The sequence below is a fragment of the Artibeus jamaicensis genome, unplaced genomic scaffold (genome assembly GCF_021234435.1).
Source record: "Artibeus jamaicensis isolate MK-2021 breed Jamaican fruit bat unplaced genomic scaffold, CSHL_Jam_final contig_391, whole genome shotgun sequence".
Lineage (NCBI taxonomy): Eukaryota > Metazoa > Chordata > Mammalia > Chiroptera > Phyllostomidae > Artibeus > Artibeus jamaicensis.
Genome location: NW_026521814.1, coordinates 32,818,522 through 32,843,571, shown reverse-complemented (window position 1 = coordinate 32,843,571; position 25,050 = coordinate 32,818,522). Strand labels below are relative to the sequence as shown.

Genomic DNA, 25,050 nt, shown 5'->3' with positions numbered 1-25,050 from the left:
TCAATCTCAAGCAGACACCTTCTGGACTCTCTGATAACCTGCTTATCTGGTTTCTCAGCTAACAGCAGATTAGAAAGGGGAGAGGCACACTGGCAGTAGTAAAGCGTAGTGGTTGATTGCCTTACAGTAAGGCAGAAAACAAAATTAGAAGTGGACTTAAAATCTAAAAAAAAAAATACAACCCAACTAATTTGAGATGATTTCATGTAGGGAAAAAGAGCTCTTTAAAAGCTTATAATCTTGGAGGATACTACTATAGTCACTATATTTTACAGTAATTGCTTAGTCATCGTAATGACCTTGAGTCATCAACTTCGATCAGTCTTTCCTATCTTAGGATTCTACCACCCTCCCCAGCAGTTTGTTGGACTTTTGTCATTACTGTGTCTTAACTTTACTAGGAAAACATCTTACTACCAATTTTTTTCAAATAAGAAAATGGAAGCAAGGGTGGGAATCAAAGATTTTGTGGGTTTCGCCACAGCATTTTCAAAAACACCCTCCCCAGAGAATGTTTGCAACTTCATTGTCACTGATGGGCTGAACTGATAGGTAGAGCCCTAAACATACACTCGCATCTCTTACTGGACAAATTCAGGTTTTACTCGCATCAATAATTTAGAAATTCTCTTTGGTTACCCGCTCCTTTGTGCTCTGCCTCCAACATTCTTGTGTCACTTTAGTGTTATTTTGGACTAGGTACCCTTCATCCTCCAAGAAGCCTCCGTAGACTTTTGTAAATTGGCTAAGAAAGCCTTCAGTTTTCAAATGCTCTAACAGTCTTAAGTTTCTCAATAGTTTTGTTTTTTGTCTTTGCTAGAAATTGCAAGGATGTATAACCTACCAGTAGATTTATTCATTTAACAGATATTTATTGAATATATGGCATTTGCAAGATATTATGATATAGGTGGACTTAATTTATTGCAACAAAAATTTGATTTGGTCTGTATTCCACTTATATCTAGCAGCTCAGGACAAGTGACAGGATTATTCCCCATTTACAGTAATTCATCCAGATTATCCGTATTTTCTCAATACTGTTGAATAATCATTTAATGGCAAAATCAAACTCACATTTGGAATTGTTTTACTAAAGAAACATACTAAACATAAAAACAGATCACTCTGCTTCATTGTAAATATAAACAACTTTGAGATCAGATGACTCATTTTTTTCTAAAAGGAAACATTAATATAAACCACATAAGAAAAAATGGGGCACACCCTGACTGGTGTGGTTCAGTTTGTTGGGTGTCATCCCACAAAGCTAAAGGCTCCTGGTTTGATTCCCAGTCAGGGCACATGCCTGGGTTGCAGTTTTGCTCTCACATTGATGTTTCTCTCCCTCTCTTTCTCCCTCACTTCCTCTATCTAAAAAAAATAATAATAAAACATTAAAAAAACAAGTCGAGGGCTTATTTGCCCTTTTTATCCTCTTTCAGTAATCAATATGTGATTTTTACTAAATGGAATGGAGAGATTGGATTGTTTTAGAATTACCTCTGAGGCTTTTTCAAACCACACACACTTCCGGTCCCCCACACTCCCAGCTGTCCCCACAGCGCTCAGAGGCGAGAGACTCCAGCCCTGGAAGAAGTGCCCGGTTTGATTCTTGGCTCTTACTAGCTTGGTTCCTATTAACCTCTAAGCTGTGGTTTTCTCTGTCTGTAAAACTGTGGCAATAACACCTACAGTGTGGGGTTGTTGTGAGGATGAGAGGGGGATCGTGTGCATAATGCAACAGCATTTTATGGGAGAAGAAGAAGGTCAATGCCTAGCACATAGTAAGTGTTCTATCAGTGTTCGCTATTTTTTGGAAAGACAGAATTAGGAACAGAATTGAGAATCTGTTTCTCTATCATTCGTGTGTTTTCCATTTGAAATACAGAACTCTTCTGTCCTTATTATCAGTTGTTTGCCATTATAAGCCAGCCTCAGAAAAGTTTGTAAGGCCAGTGGTTTTATTGGGTATATTCTACAGTAAAGTCATGAATTTAACAAAGCAGTTTTGGTTTTTGCTCTCAGTATCAAAAGAACTCAGGAAAAGTTTCAGAGGGCAGTGGTATCTCTTCAGTTGTTCAGGTCTAGAAACTGAAGTTTTCTCTGGGTACTCAGTTGATACAGTAACCAAACTCACTAAAGAATGATAAATAGGCCAGAGTGCCTGCCGTTAATATACAGTAGAACTGTCAGGTGGACCACATGTTTTGGTTCCCATGGTTAGTATATTTTTCCCTTATAGGAAAATGTGCATGAGAAACCAAGTTACCAGAAGTTATTTTCCTGTGCATGCATTTATAGAGGTGGAGGACATTTGAAGCTAAAGGAATGGGGAGGGGTGGACTGAGTCAGCCATGTGCATTCCAAGGACCACAATAGCTTAGAGTGAGAATAACGGCTGAGGTGGGAAGCTGTTGCAGTAGCCAGGGACAGTGAGGAGGGCTTGGATAAGGCCATAGCAAAAGGCTTTGAAAATAAATTGGCAGTAACTGGTAACTACATGGAATGCAAGGATTGAGGAGAAGAAAGATGATTTAGGTTCTGATCGGGTGAATTGATATTAGCTAATTAGTAAAGCAAAAAAAAATTTCATGAGAGGATAATGAGTTCAGTTTAGAATGTGGTAAATTTATGGTATTATTTAATTATAAGTTGATATTGAGAGTTCCAGTTTAAAGTCAGGAAATGACAATTTGGGCTTAAGGCAGAGATTTTGGGAGTAATTATCATATAATTAGAAATGAAGGCCTTTGAAGTAAATGAGATTTCTGAGAAAGGAAAGGGGCCATGATAAAATCCTGAAGAACTGGGGATACCAGCTATTAAAATTGGGTAGAGGAGTAAATTCCTAAGTTTCATCAGCCACCTAGTTATCGGTTCCATCAAGCTTTTTAAGGAATCTTAAGTGTCTCCTAAATTGCAGATGGCAACACCCATATCTCAACATTTTTATGTTCTTATTTGGTTCCTGAATTTCATTGGCAAACCAAAATCATTCATTACATGGCAGTTCTCCCTCAAAAGGCAACTTTATCATGAAGTAGTGGAATTGATTGTGACAACTAGTTTGGAAAATAATGAGTTTTACATCTCAACTATAATATAATTTGAACATTTTTTGTTGCCCAGTAAAATTATATTACTAAAATGGTTACATATCTTAGATATACAGAGTTCTAAGAATTATGTGTTCATAAATATGTGTTTATAAATATGTTTATATAATAAATATGCAACCCTGACATCACTTGCTCCCATTTAAGAGTTACACCCTATTCCTGGTCATTTAAGATTGCATGTCCTGGTGCCACTGATTATTTTGTTGATCTGAAGAGCTATATTGCTTACAGTTTTCTTTTGGCACCTTTTGGAAACTTCTACTTCTGCAGACTTTATTTAAGTATTATAAATTTAAAATAACAAAGATTTAGCATTCTCATAAGCCAGCAAAAGCATGTTTACACTCAATTGTTAGAGGTGACAAAAAGAAATGAAGATACAGACTTTCTACCTATTGAAATATTTCTGTTTTTAAAATTTGTATTTACTGGTATGTGAAAGTGCTGCTTCAAGGGGTCTTCTTAACAATTTGATTTGAAGATAAATCCTGAAGAGCAGATTACACAGTAATCTTAAATCGGCCAGCATCATTACATCTGTTCAGTTTATGTCCTTTTTTTTCCTATTGGCATTTAGCCCCTTTATACCCCTCTCCCAGTTTATTTCTTAATCTGTGAAGTTTTGTAGGTTTTCAGGTGATGGTGTCTCTTGGTTTAATTCACTACCTAAATTTTAGTCAGCATTGAAAAAAACAATGCCTTCTAATTTGGTGGGGAAGAATTTTTTGGTCCTAGAAATATAGTACATACTTTAGTACCCACAGAATCTATCGTATAAAATGCCTCTGCTCAAAACACCCTCCTTCCCATTTTTGGTTAAGAGAGCAGGAAATCCACAGACTCTTTAATGCCATGTATTCTGCATTACTCATTTTTGAAGACATGTAATTGTCCCCCCCCCATTTATGCAGTACTTCAGTTAAAAGGACATGATTTTCTATGTTTAAAAATATTTTAAAATATAATAGCTATGATGATTTTGTTAATATCCTGGAATATAAATTCTTGACAGCAGCTGCTCTTGTGAGCAGATATTTTAATATGTTAATAACCCAAACAAAAGTCAGCTGAGTGTCCAGACTTTAAATACTAAAAAGTTGTCTTAAACCTGCAGTTTCATGTTACAGGGAAGCCAAAACCCACCCTAAGATTTCTGCAAATTCCTGGTGTTCTTGTGGCCTCTGAGCTGTTGCCATCTGGATGGGACTCTTTTCCTTCCCTTCTCTCTCTCCCTCTCCAGAGAGAGAACAATGACTTCGCTAATCTGATGCAAAGGATTTTGGCTTTTCTTTTGATGCTACAGGCCTCCCATTTCACCATAAGTGGGTTTTCCATGTATTTTCCTAAACAAAAAGTATTTCTTTCCTCAGAGGAGCTCTGTTGTCCTACATTAAGATGATGAAATGTGTACCTTATTTGATACAACTTGATAATGATAGCCCTTCAGGTAACTATTATTTTCTCCATTTATCGAACTTTCATATATTTATTTTGTTTTTTAATATATTTTATTGATTATGCCATTACAGTTGTTCTATTCCCCCCTTCATTCCCCTCCATCCTGCACACCCCCTCCCCCACCATTCCCCCCCTTTAGTTTATGACCACGTGTCTCAAGTTCTTTAGATTCTATATTTCCCCTACTATTCTTGCCCTCCCCCTATCTATTTTCTACCTACCATCTATGCTACTTATTTTCTGTACCTTCTCCCCCCTTCTCCTTCTCCCACTCCCCTGTTGCTAACCCTCCATGTGATCTTCATTTCTATGTTTCTGCTCCTGATCTAGCTATCCTCTTAGTTTGCTTTTGTTTTAGGTGTGGTTGTTAATAACTGTGAGTTTGCTGTCCTTTCACTGTTCATCTTTTTTATCTTTTTTTTCTTAGGTAAGTCCCTTTAAATTTCATATAATAAGGGCTTGGTGATGATGAACTTCTTGAATTTGATCTTATCTGAGGAGCACTTTATCTGTCCTTCCATTCTAAATGAAAATTGTGCTGGATAGAGCAATCTTGGTTGTAGGTCTTTGGATTTCATCACTTGGAATACCTCTTTCCAGCCCCTTCTTGCCTGTAGGGTCTCTTTTGAGAAATCTGCTGACAGTCTGATGGGAACTCCTTTGTAGGTGACTGTCCCCTTATCTCTTGCTGCTTCTAGGATTCTCTCCTTCATTTTAATCTTGGCTAATGTAATTATGATGTGCCTTGGTGTGTTTCTTCCTGGGTCCAACTTCTTTGGGACTCTCTGAGTTTCCTGGATTTCCTGGAAGTCTATTTCCTTTGCCAGATTGGGGAAATTCTCCTTTATTATTTGTTCAAATAAGTTTTTCACTGGCGACTGTTCCTTTCCCCCTTCTAGTACCCCTGTAATTCGGATGTTGAGCGTTTAGAGATGTCCTGGAGGTTCCTAAGACTCTCCTCATTTTTTTGCATTCTTGTTTCTTCATGTTTTCCTGTTTGGCCATTATTTTCTTCCTTCTGGTTCACTCCCTTAATTTGAGTCCCAGTTTCCTCTTCATCACTATTGGTTTCCTGTGCAATTCCCTTCATTTCAATTAGTTTAGCCTTCATATGTTCCTCTAATTTGTGACTAAAATCAACCAGTTCTGTGAGCATCCTGATCACCAGTGTTTTGAACTGTGCATCTGAAAGTTTTGCTATTTTTTTGTTGCTTAGATTTATGGGCTCTGGGACTTTGAGATCTTCTTGAGCCATTTTTGGTCTGTTCATGCCCGTTAATTATGAGGAGCGGAGTCTTAGGTGTTTACCAGGGTGGGGCGCCCAGGTCGCTGGGTTGTGACGCTGTATGTGGGAGCGGGGTCAGAACAGGGAAATGGCGGCCCCCTCTGCTGCCTCCTGCTGCTGCTGGGGCCTGCTCAGTCCTGTCGTCTCACTCCCCACTCCTTCCTTGGTCTATCTGCGCACGAATGCGGGACCACAGTCAACCCGCCGTCCTGTACCCTTGCTGGGTATGCCAGTTGCTCACTGGGTCCGCCCGTTGCAACCCCACGCCTGGGATCTGTGCGCCTGAGTCCGTCTGACCGAGTTTTCCTGTGCAACTCCGCTCCGCCAGCTGCTGGCTTCGCCCCTCTTACTGGTCAGGCTGAAGAATTGGTTGTTATCATGCTTCCGAAAAGTTTAATTTTCTGTGTTCTGGCTGTGTTTTCTGTTGCTAATATTTTGTTGTCTTTCAACTTGGTTGTGGGAGAAAGCACGGCTTCTCCACCTATGCCTCCATCTTGGCAGAAGTCTCCTCATACATATATTTAAATAGTTCATATTAAACTTAAGCCCCTATTCTTTAGAAGTAATAGGAAAACGTACCTTAAAAGCGTTTGCAATGTCAGAATTGAATATACTATATAACTCTTTGTAGCCTTTTTGCCAGATGGTACAGAGGAGATAGTGCTCTCTTAAAAGGATATAGAATTTCAGATAAAGTATGAAGCTGCTCTTCCCCTTAGAGAAATAAATCAAGACTATTTTGTGACTGTGAGGCTGAAGTCTACTACCCTTTGAGGTTTGCATTTAGTATTTTTGAACTATTTTCTATTGTTTTCTTTAACTAAAATATATTATGTGACATCACTATATTATTTGACTCCCAAATAATAATGTGCTTTGATTTTCATATTGCTAAGCCAATCATGACTTTTTATAGAAACAAGTTTGAAACGCAAAAGACAGAATTCCTGTCTGGAAGTAGTTTTGAAAAGATGTTGATGTTTGTTATTTGCGTATCTGTGGTTTTTTCTATAAGAGTTTGATGCTGTTGTAGTCTTATTCTGTGATGCAAAAATACCATGATTTAGCCCTGGCTGATGTAGCTCAGTGGATTGAGTGTGAGCCTGTGAAACAAAGGGTCGCTGGTTCGATTCCCAGTCAGGGCACATGCCTGGGTTGCAGGCCCGGTCCCTAGTGGGGGACACATGAGAGGCAACCACACACTGATGTTTCTCTCCCACTCTTTCTCCTTCCCTTCCCCTCTCTCTAAAAGATAGATAGATAGATAGATAGATAGATAGATAGGACCATGATTTAGGGCACAGGTGGCAAACACAAGGCCCTCAGGACAAATCTAGCCCTCTACCTTGCTTTATCCAGCCAATACTTGTTCTCTACCCAACAAGCTCCTTGCCTCTAGTTAAGGAGTAGTTGACATTTATACCGTCCTAAAATTACGCCCTTTGAAGTCAACCTCAAGGCTGATATGGCCCCCTGGTGAAAATGATTTTGACACCCCTGATTTAGGGTTTGGACCAGAGATCAAGAAACTATAGGTGGGCCAAATCTAGCAAGTTCTATTAGCTAAAAATGTTTTTTACACTTTTAAAAGGTTGAAAAAAAAAGGAAACAAAAGCCTTATATGGCTGTAAAACCTAAAATATCTACTACTCACCTTTTTACAAAAGTTTACCGGCCCTTGTTATTGATTCTTGAGTTTTAAAGTGAATAATAACCTGTTCATTTTTATAAAGTCCCTAAAGGAAACTACAGTGATTATATAATTGTGTATTCTAAATATTATAGCACATAGTAATGTGCTATATACACATTGATGGCACATATTGATAATCACTTCACATGGAAAGATAACTGAATAGCCTGGTGAACACCATGTTAATATTCCGCTTCCCAGTGACAGCTGTTAAAAGATTACAACTGGCTTTCGTTTGTGCTTCATATTCATCTGCCGTATTATACTGCCTGAATTTTTTAATGAACATATTACTTTATTTATAATGAGAATCAAAGATGCACACATGCATATGTTTGTATTGTGTTTCTGTGTTTTAAAGAGAGAGAGAAATCAAATGGAAATTTCCAGTGGAGCTTGTGGTTTATTATGTACGACTTTTAAACTTTTGTAAATTTTTAACTTAAACATTTTCTCTTCAAAGCTTTTATCAGATAACCAAACACCTGAAAATATCAACATTGAGGCTTCATCTCACTTGGTTTTTTTTTTTGGTTTTTTTTTTTTTTTTACCATTTCCTTAGTTGAAATCTAAGTATACTGCTTTAGACGAACTAGGTAGTAATATAAAGCAACATGGCCTTTTAAGTGATTGTCAGGAACTGTGTCCACATAGTTTGCATTGCTAAGACTGCTAGTTCTTCATAGATTGTCTCCAGCAAATATTTCTGTGTCCAGGCTGGCAATCAGACTTTAAGGATTGAAGAGATGTAATAATTATATAATACACAGCTGCTAAAAGAACAGTGAATTTCCATAGATTTTTAAAATTTCCCTTTTATCGCTATACTTTTCTCCAAATTCTTTTTTACTTCCTTCCTCCTAAGATAAGCATTTTCATATGTCCATAAATACAATGCACAAAAATTGAATTTATATAAATGGTATTATGGTATCTTTCTTATTTTGCTTCTTGCATTATTCCCTTAGGACTGCCTTTGTGCTGTGTTGCTCATTTCCCCTATCAACTCTCCAGGGAGTAGGCCCTCACCTATCACAAACAAATCCAGGAGATAATCTCAGAAATGTCTGTTCGTGTCTGATATGAAAATTTCTTCGGGGTACATATACCCAGGAGCACAGTTGCTGGGTCTTAGGGTACATATGTACCTAATTTGACTACATGGTTTCCAATGGTTTCTTTGAATGGCTACACCGGTCTGCATTCCCACCATGGGCTTTTCATTTGGGGAAATTTTTATGAGTTTCTCAAAGACTAGTAGTTAGTGAGAAGGAAGGGTTACCCTAGGTAAGAATAATTGTTAGAACTCCCGAATTATTGCTAGGAGGCAGAAGATGAGGTATATAGGATGGTATGCTATATTGATGGTATGTTTGTTTTACATGTGTACAGTTCTGAGGTATTTCGTAGGTATCACAAAACTTTTTTTCTCTAAAAGCAGGGCTATGATAAACTGATTTCTATAAAAGTAGAAATAGTGTAAAAAGTGAAGGCGAGAAAATTACACATATTAAATAAATGATTGGACAATAAGTGATTATGAAGAACAGTTCCACAGTGTATGGAAAAAAAATGTATCTGTGCGATTGACAATCGGCCAAGGATGAAGGCACTCGAATGTCTGAAGGCACACAGATGGTTTTAGCAGAGAATCATTGTTGAAGTGGGGATATCTTTTTAGTCAAAGGTGAAGGTTAAAATTAGGCATTCAGGAGCTTAACAGCTAAGCATGGTGAATGAAAGTGCAGCTGTGGAAATTTATCAAAAACCACAGTTGGCACCATGGGTTCAAGGCCTTTTCTAATCTGCAGATGTGGATTCCTTAGCTGTCAGAGGTTCCCTCCCTTCTATTGGTAGAGATTATGGCAGGGAGGGGTTACCTACCTCAGCAAAAGTTCATTTTAAACATAACAGGGCAATTTTTTTTAATGTCCAAAACATCAGGAGAAAACACGGACCCTATATGGCTAAATTTCACTCATGGTTTGGGCTTTTGAACTAGTGGATTTTACTGCCTTTTGGAATTCAGCCTGTTTGTAAGTAGAACTGCCTCCACATATTTCATATTCTGAAAACCTTACTGATCTTTACATTGAATGGCACTAAATCAAGAGAGACAAAATATTTGCTAGGCAGAAATCCTGTTTCCTCAGGATGAACTTTACAGCTGCTGGTGGAATAGCTGTGCTCAGTGTAGCCAGTGTGATGTGCTGTGGCACGTTAGCGGGCCTGGGCTTGGTGTTGGTGTTTGGTCTCGGCCTTCGTCAGGTCTGCTGCTCACTCTCCAGGTTGGATTTGGTTGGTGGTTTCTGCCTACTCTTCTTTTTTCTCAGCACTTAACACTGAAGCCGTCATGTAGTCTTTTGTGGTTCACTGTCTGGTTTTTAAATTATTGTGGGTTTTTTTTCATTTTATGTATTTAGTGTTACTTTGATGTAGCCAGATACATTAAAATTAGTGAGTCTCTGTAAAAAATCTATTACTTAATGTAGGGACAATGTACATTTATTTTTTAAATTACACAATTTTTTTTTTGTCTGAATTAGGTCTGCCACTGCCTAAAAAGGCTGCTGCTAGAGTTGATGATTGGCACTGTTCCTACTTGTGTATGGTAATCAGCAGCCAACATGTATTTTAAATTAATCTCTAAAGTATTATTTGTGCAATAAACTTTAATTTTATCGTATACCTGCACCCCTGTCAAGCTTCCCTGAGTTATTTTAGTCTTTCGTGAAGGCTGTTTTGACCAGGCTCTGTTAAGGAAGTATCAAGATGTTTTTGAGGCACAGGGCCTATATTTAGGCCCTCACTGTTGACCATCAGTTTCCATGGCTAGGCTAAACTAAGTTATTCGCCTTGCTGTTTCCTGCCAGCAATATTTATATCAATGTCACGTTTTCGTTGTTCTTTTTAAAGTCTTATTCTTATTAAAATAAGTCACTTGGCTATTTTATTTCTTTTTCTCCTAAATGTGTGTGAGTTACAAAGGCTGGCTTCTTGTTAATAATGCATGCTTGATTGACTGTTTTATAAAAAAGCAGCAAAGTTATTCCTAAAAAGAGTGAATAGAGATCCAGCATAGAAAGTAGATGGTACTCAAAGAAGTACTTAGAATATATGTATACAAAGTAGGAAAGGCACTAAAAATGTGTTGTTTGGCTTGCCAAAGTTTAGTTTCTCCTACATTTAAGACTCTGATTCTGCATGCTTTCTCTTTATTCGTGTATCAGAGAAGTAGAATGAAAATGATTAATGGCGCTAAAATCACTTGTCAGAGGGCAGGAAGTAAATGGGACTTTTGATGTTGAGGGAAGCTGCCATTAAGGAGTCAAGAGTAGGGTTTTCATTGTTCTTAACTTTGTGTAAAGTACAATAACAGTACTGACAATAAAATATTACTAACTGGTAATAATAGAAATAAGTAATATTTGCATAATATTTACTGTTTCTAAAGCATTAAGAGCTTCACATGTATTAAATCATGTAATTCCCTGATGGACCCTCTGAGGTAGATGCTATTATTTTCCTCTCAACTCATTTAATCTCTGTAGCAACCCCATAAAGTAGACCTCATTATTAGATCCATTTTACAGATGAGGAAACGAGGTTAAGTAATTTGTCCAAGGTCATACAGCTAATAAGTGGTGGAGATGGAGTTCAGATATTGGCATTGTAGTTCCAGAGTCCGTGTTCTTAACCATTGTGGTAGGGTGAATAATGGCCCTCAAAGAGATCCAGATCCCATCCCCTGGAACCTGTAACTGGTGCCTTATATGATAAAAGGGACTTACAAAAGAGGCTAAATTAAGAATTTTGGAGATGGGGAGATTATCCCATTAGACCTTAAATGTAATCACATTTGTCCTTAGAAGAGAGAGATAAAGGCAGACTTGGCAGAAGATGGTAATTCGCACAGAAAAAGAAAGATTTAAAGATGCTGTGCTGTTGGCTTTGAAAATGGAGGAAGGGCTTTTTGAGCCTCTAGAGGAAACACAGCCCTGCCAATACCTTGATTTTGGTCCCTTGAACTCATTTCATCCTTTGATATCCAGAAGTGTATGGCAATCAATTGGTGTTGTTTTTAGCCACTAAACCTGTGGTAGTTTGTTGCAGCAGCAACAGGAAACTAATACTACCACTATACTATGGATAGTGGCACCAGTTATAGCTAAGAATTCTAGTGTCAGCAGCCCTTGCCAGACTCCACGAAGAAATAAGCTTCAGTAAGAACCTCCCTCAGTAGTCTCACTTTATGGCACTTGTCTCATTAGTGACATAGTTTCTCAGTTCTTACCTGTTTATGAAGGTATTCAGATGTAGTCTTTAGACTATATCTGTTCTGTTCTCATCCAGGGTAGCCATTTTGGGCTTAGAGTTGGCTGTGAGTCAGAAACTTAACTATTAGGCTGAACACATCATCTTTTCAAGCCCAAGTGAAATGGGGAAACTAAAGGGAACAAGAATTTTAGTGCTCGTACCTGATCCTCCTTATAAAGAGTAAGTACCTAATTATAGCTCCTATCTTGACAATGAAGAACTGTTAGATAATGTACTTAGAGTGAGAAATACAGTAAATAAGATGAAAATTCAGGCTTGTCTAATGCCAGGTTATAGACATTATTCTATACGTACAGTTGCTACTCTAGACTAGTCCTACTGAGGAGCTCAGATCTAGACCAGAGCATAACCAAAGAGTTTATTTAGTTCTAAAGAGTCACTAGGAAGAACATATTTCCAAATCATCCCTGACCTGCTCCATAGTCTGCAGGTTGGGCAGATTCTTGGACTGCCCTCGAGGCCTAGCTTCCTCCTGCATGACTCTGGAGATGGATTTAGGTCTGTGTTCAGCTTGGTTTTCTCTGTTCTCCTATGAAAGAGTTAAGAGGAAACCATTAACAACAGTTCCAAAACTGATCAAGAAGCAATTCTCTAGAACAAAGACCTGGAGTCTATAGTTGAAATATATGTAGGGTTTGTGTGTGTATGCACATATATGCATTTATATGTGATATATGTAAATATAAAAACACAGGGAAAACAGGAATGATAACGTAAATGTAAGATTAAACCAGCTGGTGTGAAACACAGTGTCATACAGAAGGTCTTGAGGTTATCGTTAAATTTTCACAGTAGTCTTTGGTTAAAATATGATTAATAACCACAGTTCTGTTTAAGAGCCAGTTTGGACTTGTATGAGAGGCACTTGGCTTTTATCCTCTCCCTTTTCACCTTCCTCCGTTCTCTTTCCCTCCCCTCTCCTCTTCACAAGAAAATGTGTGATTTATTTTTTAAAATGCTTTCTTAGAGCCCTGGCTGGTGTAGCTCAGTGGATTGAGCATGGGCCTGTGAACCAAAGGATCATGGTTTGATTCCTGGTCAGGGCACATGCCTGGGTTGCAGGCCAGTTCCCAGCAGGGGATGCACGAGAGGCAACCACACATTGATATTTCTCTTCCTCTCTCTTTCCCTTCCCCTCTAAAGATAAACAAATAAAATAAAAAAAAAAAAGATAAACTGCTTTCTTAGAAATTGAAAATAACTATAAATATAATGAGATATAAAAAGTTTGTTCTTTAGTTTACTGGGATTCTTCTAGAGGTAGTGATCTAATTGTACATATCTAAATGTAGGGGGAACCCTGTTTAAGAAGTGGCTGTAGGAAATCATGGATTTAGACAGGTAGTTAGTTGATATTTGTTGTATGTTACTACTAGATCAGGGATTGGCAGATTTTTTTCTATAAAAAGTCAGAGAGTAAATATCCTACAAAGCACATGACAGTGTATTATCTGACCCAGAATGTCAGTAGTGCCATGTTGAGAAACACTGTTTTATATTATTCCATTTCATCTCCTTTGTTGGTTTATTATCTGTAATTCTTGAGTTATTTTATTGGTTGCTTTAGGGTTTATAGTATACATCTTTAACTTACCACAGTTTACCTTTAAGCAATGTGTTACTATTTTCATGTTATAGAAAAGATTTACAGCAATATATTTCCAGTTTTCTCCTCCTGGCCTTTTTACTATTGTATAGTACATTTTACTTCTACATTTATTATAGGTGCCACAATATATTATTTTAACTTAAACATTCGATTATCTTAAATTTTTAAAATAGCTTTATTGACTCTAATTGACATACATTATATAGTGCATATATTTCAAGTGTACAATTTAGTAAGTTTTGACACATATTGTGAAGTCATCACCACAATCAAAATAATGAATATATTCATCATCCTCAAAACTTTTCCCATTCCCCTTGATAATCCCTTCCCCAGCCTCAGGCAGCTACTGATCTGCTTTCTGCCATTATAGATAAATTTACATTTGCTGAAATTTTATATAAATGGAATCATACACTATATACTCCTTCTGTCTGACTTCTTCCATCCAGCATAATTATTCTGAAGTGTACCCATGTTGTGTGCATCATGAGGGAAGCATTCTTAATGACAAACATGGTAGGTAATTGGACTGCTGTTATTAAAGAGCATGCTGATTCTCAGAACCCATTGATGTGTTCTTTGTTTTAGGTTATGACCGTCCAGGGTATGATAATGAGCTGAGAGCACTTATTGCTACAGATGTCATTTGTCTCATCAGGAAAAAAAAATCTGGTTAAAAGGAAATATCCATACAACCAGATCCAATTTTTTATTGAATGACTTGATGGATTTCCTTTGCTTTAATTCATACCAAAGCCGTCCTTCTCAACCAAAGCAAAAAAGGATCCTGCATGAATCAGTCCCAGAATGCCGTTTTTACATCACCAGCGGGTGAAGAAAACCTCATGAATATCAGTCACCGAGACTCAGAGAGCATCACTGGTGAGTCCAGTTTAATAAATATTGAAATGCTTACAGCATGTAATTGAAATGCCTTAATCTAGTGTGTAATATCCCTGTGATGAAACACTGGCTTCCCTTTCAGCCTCCTCTTCTCAGAAACTGACTGAATTAATTTCTTCATCCCTGAGTCTCTTACCATATTATCAAAATATGCCTTGCGTGTCATTCCTTGTCTGTCTGACTCCCTTTACTGGGAGCTTCCCTGGTCAGCAGGAACTGTTGTACTGGTCTTTCTACCTCCAAAGGTCAAGGACAGAGTTGCTTGTGCTTGTATACCCTGCAAGCACCTGACAAGAACACTTGGCACATAAGGGGTACTCAGAACACACGGCGTGTACAAATACAGGTGAAGACTTATAAGTCCTGATTAGCAAGACTAAATAAAAAAACATGCAAAGTGTTTTCTAAACTTTAGTTAAACTCATTAGTCCACAAAATCTGACCTGTTTAGAAATAGCTATTTCTAAACCTACCTCACTTTAGTTTAGATATTTATGTTTGCTGGAAGTGTATTAATGTGTTTAAGTATGGGGTACTGCTGAATAACCAGTTGGGGATGTTAAATAACAGACAGTAAATGCACAGTACTACTTTACTAAAACTCCAAAAAATTATGAAACCCATCTAAACCCAAAGGTTTCCCATTTTTTTTAAATTTAGCTTTATTGATATATCTTTATGATGATTCAGAAAAATGCACTCATTTTACATGTACATTTTGGTTTTCACATATATACACTTATGTAAACACCAGTACAACCAAATTGTAGAACATCTTTATTACCTCCAAAAGTTGCCTTATACCCAGAAGTCACCACCCTTTACCGCTGACTTGAGCAACCACTAATCTGCTTTCTGTTGTTATAGATAAAATTTGCTTTTTTCTAGAATTTCATATAAATTAATTTGTGTCTGACATCCTTTTCGCATGAAGGATTTTTTGTACTATAGTTCAGCTGGCAATGGATGGTTGTGATTTTTTGCTTGTCTGAAAAAGTCTTTACCTTTTTTGAAAGGTGTTTTCACTGGTACCAAATTCTAAGTTGACATTTATATGTACTTTAATGACCTTCCATTGTCATCTGCTTTATATTGGTTGGTTCCAATGGGTCATTTTTGCCTTGTTCCCTCTATTGTAATGACTTTTATTTTTCTTCTCTGCTTTTAAGATTTTCTCTTTGAGTTTTCTTTGTGTTTATTCTGTTTGAAGTAGTTCAGCTTATTTAACTATGAATTTATAGTTTTAATTAAATTTGGAAGATTTTGGCCACTATTTTTTAAAATATGTTTTCTGTTCCTGCCTCTTCTTCTGTGACTCCAGTTGCATTGTATGTTAAACTGCTTGATATTGTGATACAAGTCACTGATGCTCTGTTCATTTTATTTCCCAGTCATTTTTGCTCTGTACTTCATTTTAGATAGTTTCCATTGCTGTGCCTTCAAGTCTACTGTTCTCCTTTTCTGGAGAATGTCTAATTTTATTAATAGTATCAGGTGAACTTTTTATTTTAGATAGTGTACTCTAATTCTGTTTGGGGTTTTATAAATATAGAAGTATCTTCTGCTTCTCCTTTTATCAAGTCAGTTTTCCTTTTAAATCTTTGAGCATATTAAGCCCTGGCTGGTGTAGCTCAGTGGATTGAGCGTGGGCCTGCGAACCAGACAATCGCGGTTCGATTCCCAGTCAGGGCACATTCCTGGGTTGCAGGCCAGTTCCCTGCAGGCCAATTCCCAGCAGGGGACGCATGAAAGGCAACCATACATTGATGTTTCTCTCGCTCTCTCCTTCCCTTCCCCTCTAAAGATAAATAAATAAAATTTAAAAAAAAAAATCTTTGAGCATATTAGTAATTAGCATATGTGTACTAATTTTATCATCTTTGTCATTACTGGACCTGTTTCTGTTGACTCATTTTCCAACTGCTAATGGATTTCAGTTTGCTTATTCTTTGCGTATCTAGTAATTTTTTATTGAATGATGAACATGATGCATATTACTTTATTAGATGTTTGGATTTGGTTGTCTTCCTTGGAAGACTTAAAATTTGCTGTGCCAGGTCCTTAAGTTACCTACTGATGAGGTGGCTCCTGTTGAAGCTTGTGTTTAATCTTTGGTGTCTGGGACTCTAGATCATATCTTAGACCATACTCCTGGTATGCTTTATTACAGCATTAATTTAGCCCTACTTCCAGTAGGCGTGACCCTTCTGGAATCTCTACTGATTGTCCCAACTGTTCATGAGGTTTGTCTGCTCTGGCTAGATGAAACTCAGACCTGATAGCCTTGTGTAGGAGAGTGATGTAATTAAGATATGAAGATGTGGAGGAAAATTTTAGTGTAATGAGAGTAGACCAGTTTGGAGGCCATATTCAAAAGAAACAAGAGGAGGCCTAGGACCTAAGCAAGGTGGCTAAAGTATTCATGTGAAAGAGACATTTGGAGGATAAAATGGCAGAGAGGGGGTTGTTAAGATTGGACAATCAGGAGAGTAACAAATAGTAGACTATCAGAAATACAGAGGCAAAAGGAAGTACTAGTCTGAAGGATATGTAGTTTAATCTACTGAACTGTGTATTCTCATTATTTAAATTACCTTTTAGACATAGGGAATTTGTTGCCTTGAATTTTCATAGAATTTCATTAATCCTTATTAAAAGAGCATTCCTAGGGAATAGTAGCTTTTTAAATGTTACTTATGTTCTTCATTTCCATCTTCATACTATTGAATGCGTAACTGTCCTTTCTAGCTCTGCATGTATTTTTTTAAAGATTTTATTTATTTATCTTTAGGGGGGAAGGAGAGAGGGAGAAAAACATCAATGTATGGTTGTCTTTCATGCATCCCCTGCTGGGAACTGGCCTGCAGGGAACCGGCCTGCAACCCAGGAATGTGCCCTGACTGGGAATCGAACCGCGATCATGTGGTTCGCAGGCCCACACTCAGTCCACTGAGCTACACAAGCCAGGGCTCTGCATGTATTTTATCAACCTCTTTTCCTGCAAGGGTTACAGTGTCAACCTGTATGAGATATATTTATGGCAGGAAAAATTTGGATTACCACATGGAATTCATAGAAATAAAATTTGATGTAGTTTAAGGGCTCAGAATTTAAGGAATCTTGCTAAGAGCTTCTTTAGAGCAATATTCAAGGTTTTAAATGTGTCTCATCTCTGTGGTTATGGAGCCACAGCGTGTCCTTCTCGGTGGGTAGGGTGGTTTAATGGTTATCCTCCTCGTAATTGACTTATTCCATTGTTAGTGTTAAGTTAAGGTCAGGTAGTAGAAAGTTACTCTTTTAGGGTATGTTTTCACTTTGTTGTTCTTTGTCAGAGTTAGGGCATGTTCCTTTATACAACCCACAAAGGAAATACTAGATCTCTTAAAGTGAGAGGGTTGGTGTGACATCCTGTATTTTCTCTATTTTCAGCCCTAGTATTTTAGGCATATTACAAGGGATAACTTTCCCTTTCTTGTAAACAGCTAAATTTAGGAGGTGTTAAATGATGGGCATTATTTGGGACAGAAACTCAGGAACAAACAGGCAGAGGCAGAGAAGCCCAGGTGTCTTCAGAGATGCGTATGTGGTGGGGGAGGGGAGTTAGAGGTGTGCAGGTGAGTGGAGATGTGAAAGGTGTTTGGGACTTTAAATGTACCACATCTTCCAAAGAAAATGAACTGCTCAGTCCAGCACCAGTGCAGGAACACTTTGGTGGAATGTTAACACTAATGGTTAATATTTAAACAGTATATGTTCATTTTTTATATCTAGCTACTGTGAAAATATACTAAAATATAATTTTTCCAAATTTTGGAGACTCTTCCCACAGAATTCAAATTCTGTTACTAAAGAACATGTAGTTTTACTTCTTTTGAACAATCTTCTGCTGGTTATTTTGTGCTGCCTTCTTTCACCCAAGCATATACGTTATTAGAGATCAGATCCCTTTAAACCAGCACTAAACAGATTGATAAGGAAGAAATCATAAATCTGTCTAAATTTATTTTAAACTTTAAAAACATGTATACTAAGCAATATATTTTTAGATATTCATGGTATTATTTTTACTATAGAAGTTCTCAACTCAAAGAAACCCAGAGAAGGACCAACTATAGTGCCAGTATATATTAATAAAAGTCAGTGGAGCCCTGGCTGGTGTAGCTCAGTAGATTGAGCACAGGCCTGTGAAGCAAAGGGCCACTGGTTCGATTCCCAGTCAGGGCACATGCCTGGGTTGCAGGCCAGTTCCCCAGTGGGGACACATGAGAGGCAACCACACATTGATGTTTCTCTCCCACTCTTTCTCTTTCCCTTCCCCTCTCTCTAAAAATAAACAAATAAAAATATTTTTTAAAGAAAGTCAGTGGAGAACTGATCTTTGCTAATGTATCTTTGATTTTTCTACTTTTGCAAAACTCATTTCAGTGATCTTTCTCTGTAGCCTAGTAATTGAAATATATTGGATTCATTTACATGGACTCCTCTTTAGATGTCTGCTCCAATGAAGATCTCCCTGAAGTTGAGCTGGTCAGTCTGCTAGAAGAACAGCTGCCCCAGTATAGACTAAAAGTGGACTCTCTCTTTTTATACGAAAACCAAGACTGGGCTCAATCCCCACGTCGGCAGCATCATGCCTCTGGTGCCCTCTCTCCAGTCCTTGCTGAAGAGACGTTCCGTTATATGAGTGAGTATTTTTTTTTACCTTCTTAGAATTTGCCCATTGAAATAAAAATCATGACTATCTCAGTGTTGACTTTCAAAATGTTTGGCATCCCTAGCCATTGTTCATTGTGTGCTGACTTTCACCTGAACTAATTTAACAACACAAAGTGATGATTCTGATTGTCTTATGTCTGAATGTAGAAAGTTTGGTCATTTTTAGGACTCCAACTGCCGTGTCCAGGGTTGCGAGCATATTCAGATGTTCCCACTTCTCCCACCTTTTACTTGGTACTTCCTCAGACTGAGTAGGAAGGAAAATTGTTTTTTTTTAAGTAGTGAAATCATTTAAAAATTTAATATTCATTTATATCTCTTGACATGTATTATCCCAACAGTTTGATATCCTAAGCCATCTGCTTTTTGACTCTTTATCTTCCCTATTAAACACAGTTATAGAAACTATGTCAGTCATTAAGAAGCATAGTTCTTAGATACAGAAGTAGTTTTAGTAATGCCAAGGAGAAATAAGTATACATTATACAGTAAATTTTATTACTTACTTAAGAACTTATAGAGAATATGTCAGTGAAAGGCTAAGCCAAATTTGCCCTGAAAATAAATCTATTTTACACCAAGCTCTTAGAAATGACAATGAAATAGAATGCTGTTTAAAGTATGGAGATATTTTTGCCTTTGACTGCTTTCCAAACATCTGCATTCCGGCTGGGCTTACTTTATTTCTTATTCCTCATACAAATGTTAAGTGTATAATAGCTGTTGTAATATATAATAAAGGTCTGTAAGTTCAGTGTTGATATGTTTGTGAAATTCTTTCCACTTGAATTCGGTATGAGGTTGCCTCAGCTCCTAGACATCTTTCCAGTCAGTGCTCAGTGTTTTTGAAGATTGCGGCTGGAGAGTAATTGTGAAATACCCATTTTCGTAGTAATCATTAACTTGCTTTAATAGTAGTTTTCTAGAACAAGGTTATTCACTGCTCAGAAAAAGAATTCTAACCATTGCTTAAACTTGAATTTGAATAACAAGAAACTCAAGTAAAACTGTATTTCTGTCCTCAATAATTTTTTTTAAATAGCTGAATAACTCTTATTTTCTTAACTTTCTAGTTTGAGAAGTTGCTTCCTTGAAGTTTTCTAGAAAATGCTTTTTTGAAGGAATAATGTTCTTGATTTCTATTTCCCTTTGTTCCATGAGTTTTTAGATTTGTGAGAAATTTCAAAGTGAAATTTTATCACAGTAAATTTAGTTTGTGATTATTTTGATGAAGTGGCACAGAAAGTATCCCTTAGTTTACTTGTTCTTGGTCTTGTAAGTCATGAGGCTGGGAGGAACTGTGGTTAGAAAGATGTCTTTGGTCATGATTTAATGGAGTTATTTTTAGGATGAATTTTATATTAAAAAACAAAAATAAAAGATAAGCAAAATTTTAAAAACTTGGTTTTTAGGACTTTATACAAAACAAACCATAATGTTCAAGGGAGCAATTTAAAATTTAAGATTAACTATCGCTGGTGTGGCTCAGTGGATTGAATGCTGACCTGCAGACTAAAAGGTTGCCAGTTCGATTCCCAGTTAGGGCACATGCCTGAGTTGCTGACCAGGTCCCCAACTGGGGGCTTGAGAGAGACAACCAATTGCTGTTTCTCTCACACATCATGTTTTTCTCTCTCCTTTCCTCTCTCTAAATAAATTTTAAAAATATTTTTAGATTTAGATTTATTACAGAGGAAAATTTATTTTCCTCTCTAAAAAAAATCTTTTTTAAAAAGAAAAACTTAAGATTAATAGAATGATATAGATCCATCCTTCCAGGTTCTGGAAAACTATCCTGTTCCTTTAGTGGAATGGTACTGTTTTCACTTCAACATTAAATTATATACTGTATGTTGATGTACCTAAGATCAAGAAGCAGATAAGCTGGGATTATAATTGGTCCACTAATACTTTATCTTTGTACTGTACTTTAATTTCAGTGTTATTTTACAGGTGCTAATTCTTTGGGTTAACAGTGCACTCAAATATAAATAAAGTTCATTATGAATTTGCATCTTACAATGTAAAAAATAAGTGATTTATTTAGCAATTTGACCAAGGTTTTAAGAAGCAAGATACAAAACATTCTCTTACCCTCTCCCACAGTTTTCTATCACCTTGATATCTCAAGATTTGTGGTTTTAAGTAATTATTATGTACCCTGACAAGCACCCTGGTGCTACTTCAGCCCCTTCTGTTGTTTTTTTTTTAAGATTTTATTTAATTATCTTTAGAGGGGAAGGGAAGGAGAGAGGGAGAGAAATATCAATGTATGGTTGCCTCTCTTGTGTCCCCTGTCGGGAACTGGCCTGCAACCCAGGCATGTGCCCTGACTGGGAATCGAATTGCGATCGTTTGGTTTGCAGGCCCACACTCAATCCACTGAGCTACACCAGCCAGGGCCAAGCCCCTTCTTAGCTCTACTTCCCACACATGTCAGTAGGTACTGTGATCATTAAAATGAATTTTCCCAACTAATAAAGGAGGTGGCATGTTCTCTCTTATATAACGTAAAGAAATTGAAAGAGCCATGAGAAGAAAATAAAGAAATTTAGAAGGAAAAATGAGCAAGGTTTTGGATTGGGAGCCTGCCTCACACGAATGAAATGATGCTGGTTCTTCACTGAAGGTTCATGAAGAAACCAGAAACAGGTTGTTTATTTCTAAAATAGAACAGAAAAGCAATGATGGGTCCAAAAAAAAAATTCCGTCTTAGTCCCCACCATACACAAAGGTTAAGACACTCAAAAGGATGTTTTGTATGCAAAACAGTCACTCCAAGGTTTTTCTTAATTTTATTAAGAGTGAGACCTGGAGTGAGCTGTGGGGCAAGCAGTGCAGTCAGGGCACACGGGATAAAAAGGACTCTTTGTTCATGTAAAGGCTCAGAACAGAAACCTCATCTGCCTTTCAAGATATGTTTTATTTGGGAATAAGGAATCTCCTGTACCACTCATAATGCATAAGAAAAAGGGTGGGAAGAATGATTGTATAAGTTTTATTTTAGGTGTCAACATCACTTGGGAACCTGGACAAATTCTTGGGCCCCCACCCCAGTGCTATACAATCAGAAACTGGGGGTTGGGCATAGCAGTCTGTTTTAACAAGTCCTCCTGATAGTGCTCATGCACGCTCAGATTTAAAAACCACTAATGCAAAGCTTTGTCAAACGAAGCTAAATGGCCATTACACAGTGACAGTAATTTTAAGATTAGGAATACATTTTTGTAGAAAAATACATTGTAAAAATTATTACTTCTAGTTGATAGTTATATTTTCCCTCAATTTTGCTCTCAAATATTATTGGCCTATATTTCAGGAAAGGAACTATAACTGATAATGTTCAGGAAGCATTAACCATAGTCAGATCATAGAGATGAGCAGATATATAATTCCTTAAATCAGCCTTCTCAACCAGTTCCAAAAAAGAATTAAGCCATGTGTTCTAAAACATCTGTGTATAATGGATTGCTTTATCACCTATGCATCATACACTAGCTAAGTATTATCCTTGAGATAATTGAAAAAATTGTCACTCAAATCATTATCTGTAGGGCTTAATTCCTCCTGGAACCCTGCTGAGAAAGGCTGCCCTAGATAGCGTACTCTTGTATATCATCAGTCTCCTTTTTGGTCTGTCTTAGTTCTTCTGAAGGCAGGTTTTTTTTTGTATTGCAGAAATGTGCTCTATATTACAACAGCAAGAGCTGCAATTACTTCTTTGGGGTGTAAACCTGAAGTCCTGTCTGTAGTTGTCAGGAGTTAGTACAGCTTTTATGATACCATGTGGGTGGTGTTTTATGTTTCATGTTTGTTTCTTGTTGACTTGTTTTTGCTTATTGCTATAGAAGAGTTAGAGAGTGATGAAAGATTAGAAGTCTTTTTAAAATTTAGTTTTTGTGGTAAAAACTCTAAATCTTGAAAAGGGGACATCTGAGAAAACAATCAGACATCATCTCATATAAATAACAGATATCAAAATGGATTACCATTGGCATTTCTTATTCAGAAAAAGGAAGTGTTTACATGTATCACTTCTCGGCCTTTTGGCTAAGAGCAAGTGTAGAAGTACTTACATGTATTACCCTCCACCCCCACATATAAAAATATATATTTATATATATTTTAGGAATATTAGATTCTCTAAATATTATACCATGAACATGCTATAACATAATGTTGAACATGAATTATAACAACCTTTCAAAACCAAGTTACAAAATTGTTATGTAAAAAAATGTTTATCCATATGTCAATTATACTTCAGTAAAATTAAAAATAAATTTTTATCATCTCCCCAATGAGAGAATTAGGTTAGGGAATTTCATGTCTGGAAACAAGCAAGAGTCATTGCCAATTTCTGTACCATTTAACATATTTCTGTTTTAACAGTTGAGAACTGAAGGGAAAATAGGATTTTATAGAATTGATTATAATAGAGTCAGCCTGCTTGACTTTCTTCATTCCTGGTTACAGAATTATGGTGAATAAATCAGTCTGTGGTTTTAGAAGCATTTAATGACAATACCTAAATGCCAAGAGAACATATAAGAGCTTTGTTCCGGGTACTTTTGAAATCATCCCAAGCAACTTGTCCTTCCTTATCGGGAATATTGTAATAAGGAGGAGAAGACAGAATTTATCAGGCTGCAGAGAAGAATCCATTTCCTTTGTGTGTGACTGATACCGATTCAGGAACTCCATAACTGAAGTGGCTCGGCCTGTGGGGCTTGGTGGTATATAGCCTGTTTCACATAAAACATAGGGATTAAAGAGTTCTGGTTGCATTATCTAACTGCTTTGCCATAATAAATATTTAAGCATTTTAAAGCTTATTTTTGCTTTGTGAAACATCCTAACAAGAGCTTCTTTTTTTGAAATTGTAAAAGTTAACATTTGTTCTTCATGGAAAACCAGAAAAAAAACAAAAAGTAAATCAACTATAATCCCTACCCAGAGATAACTGCTGTTAACACTTTAATGTGTCCTTCCAGTCTCTCTCGTACATAAGTGTGGTCACTCTTTAAAGAACAAAATTGGGATCTGTGCTCTTCTGTGACAGGTGGGAACTCTAGTTCTTCATCAGATAAAGGCCTTTTGATCTTGGTGGCATTGTGGCAGAAATGGCAGGATAATGTTAGAGCCCCTTAGTGGGAATGAACAGACCCAAGTTTTAGCTTATGACCCTGTGAGGTGGGGGTTGTTATCACCCCATTATTATCCCGGCTTTGCCTCTAATGGCTTGCTTTGTGGTATTGGGCATATCATATAATTTCTCTCAGTTAAGATTCCTATACAAGAAAATGAGACCATTAAATGAGATCAACTTCTTAAGATTCAGCTTTAAATTTCCAGACTATGACAGATGGTAAGCATTTATAGGAAGTACATTTATAGGAAGTACACCTCACTAAAACATGCTTTATTCTAAATATTTCTTTTATGTATTACTGTGTCCTTCATTGTCTCTTCCTCTTTCATTATGTATGACTTGTATGTAGCTCACAGCTATTTACATCTTTAACTTACTGGCTTTATTTCAAATTAAATTTGCCACTTCATCCTCACCTCTGGTCAGTCATGAAATATAAGCCATGTCATGTAGTTTTTAAATTAGTTGTGTAAAACTCTTTTTAACTGAGTCTTGTTAATCTGAAAATAAAGGCCAAGGTAAAAGCCAGTGTTCTTTTGAGCCCTGACTGACATGGCTCAGTTGGTTGGGCTTTGCCCCACAGAGCGAAAGGACAGCAGTTCGAGGCTCCGTTATAGCATATGCCTGGGTTGCGGCCAGTCCCCTTTGGGGGTGAGTGGGAGAGGCAACCGATCGGACGACCAGTCAGCGTTTGTCTCACACACTGATGTTCCTCTCCCTCTCTCCCTTCTTTCCCCCCTCTCTAAAAATAAACAAAGCTTTAAAAATAA

The 25,050-nt window shown here is 37.1% G+C and overlaps 1 protein-coding gene across 3 annotated transcripts in view; it reads left to right on the top strand.

Moving 5' to 3' along the window:
• Positions 1-25,050, top strand: part of TRAK2 (trafficking kinesin protein 2) — a 61,472-nt gene that overhangs the window by 9,619 nt on the left and 26,803 nt on the right. For 2 of the 3 annotated variants that reach the window (XM_037167531.2, XM_053665096.1), the window contains exons 2-3: positions 14,098-14,391; positions 18,902-19,096. In XM_037167531.2, the coding sequence (XP_037023426.2) occupies positions 14,301-14,391; positions 18,902-19,096 (286 nt within the window). In that variant the 5' untranslated portion in view covers positions 14,098-14,300. Of the gene's footprint in view, positions 1-9,489; positions 9,596-14,097; positions 14,392-18,901; positions 19,097-25,050 lie in introns of those variants that run through there. The other variant, XM_053665095.1, reaches the window with a different exon arrangement.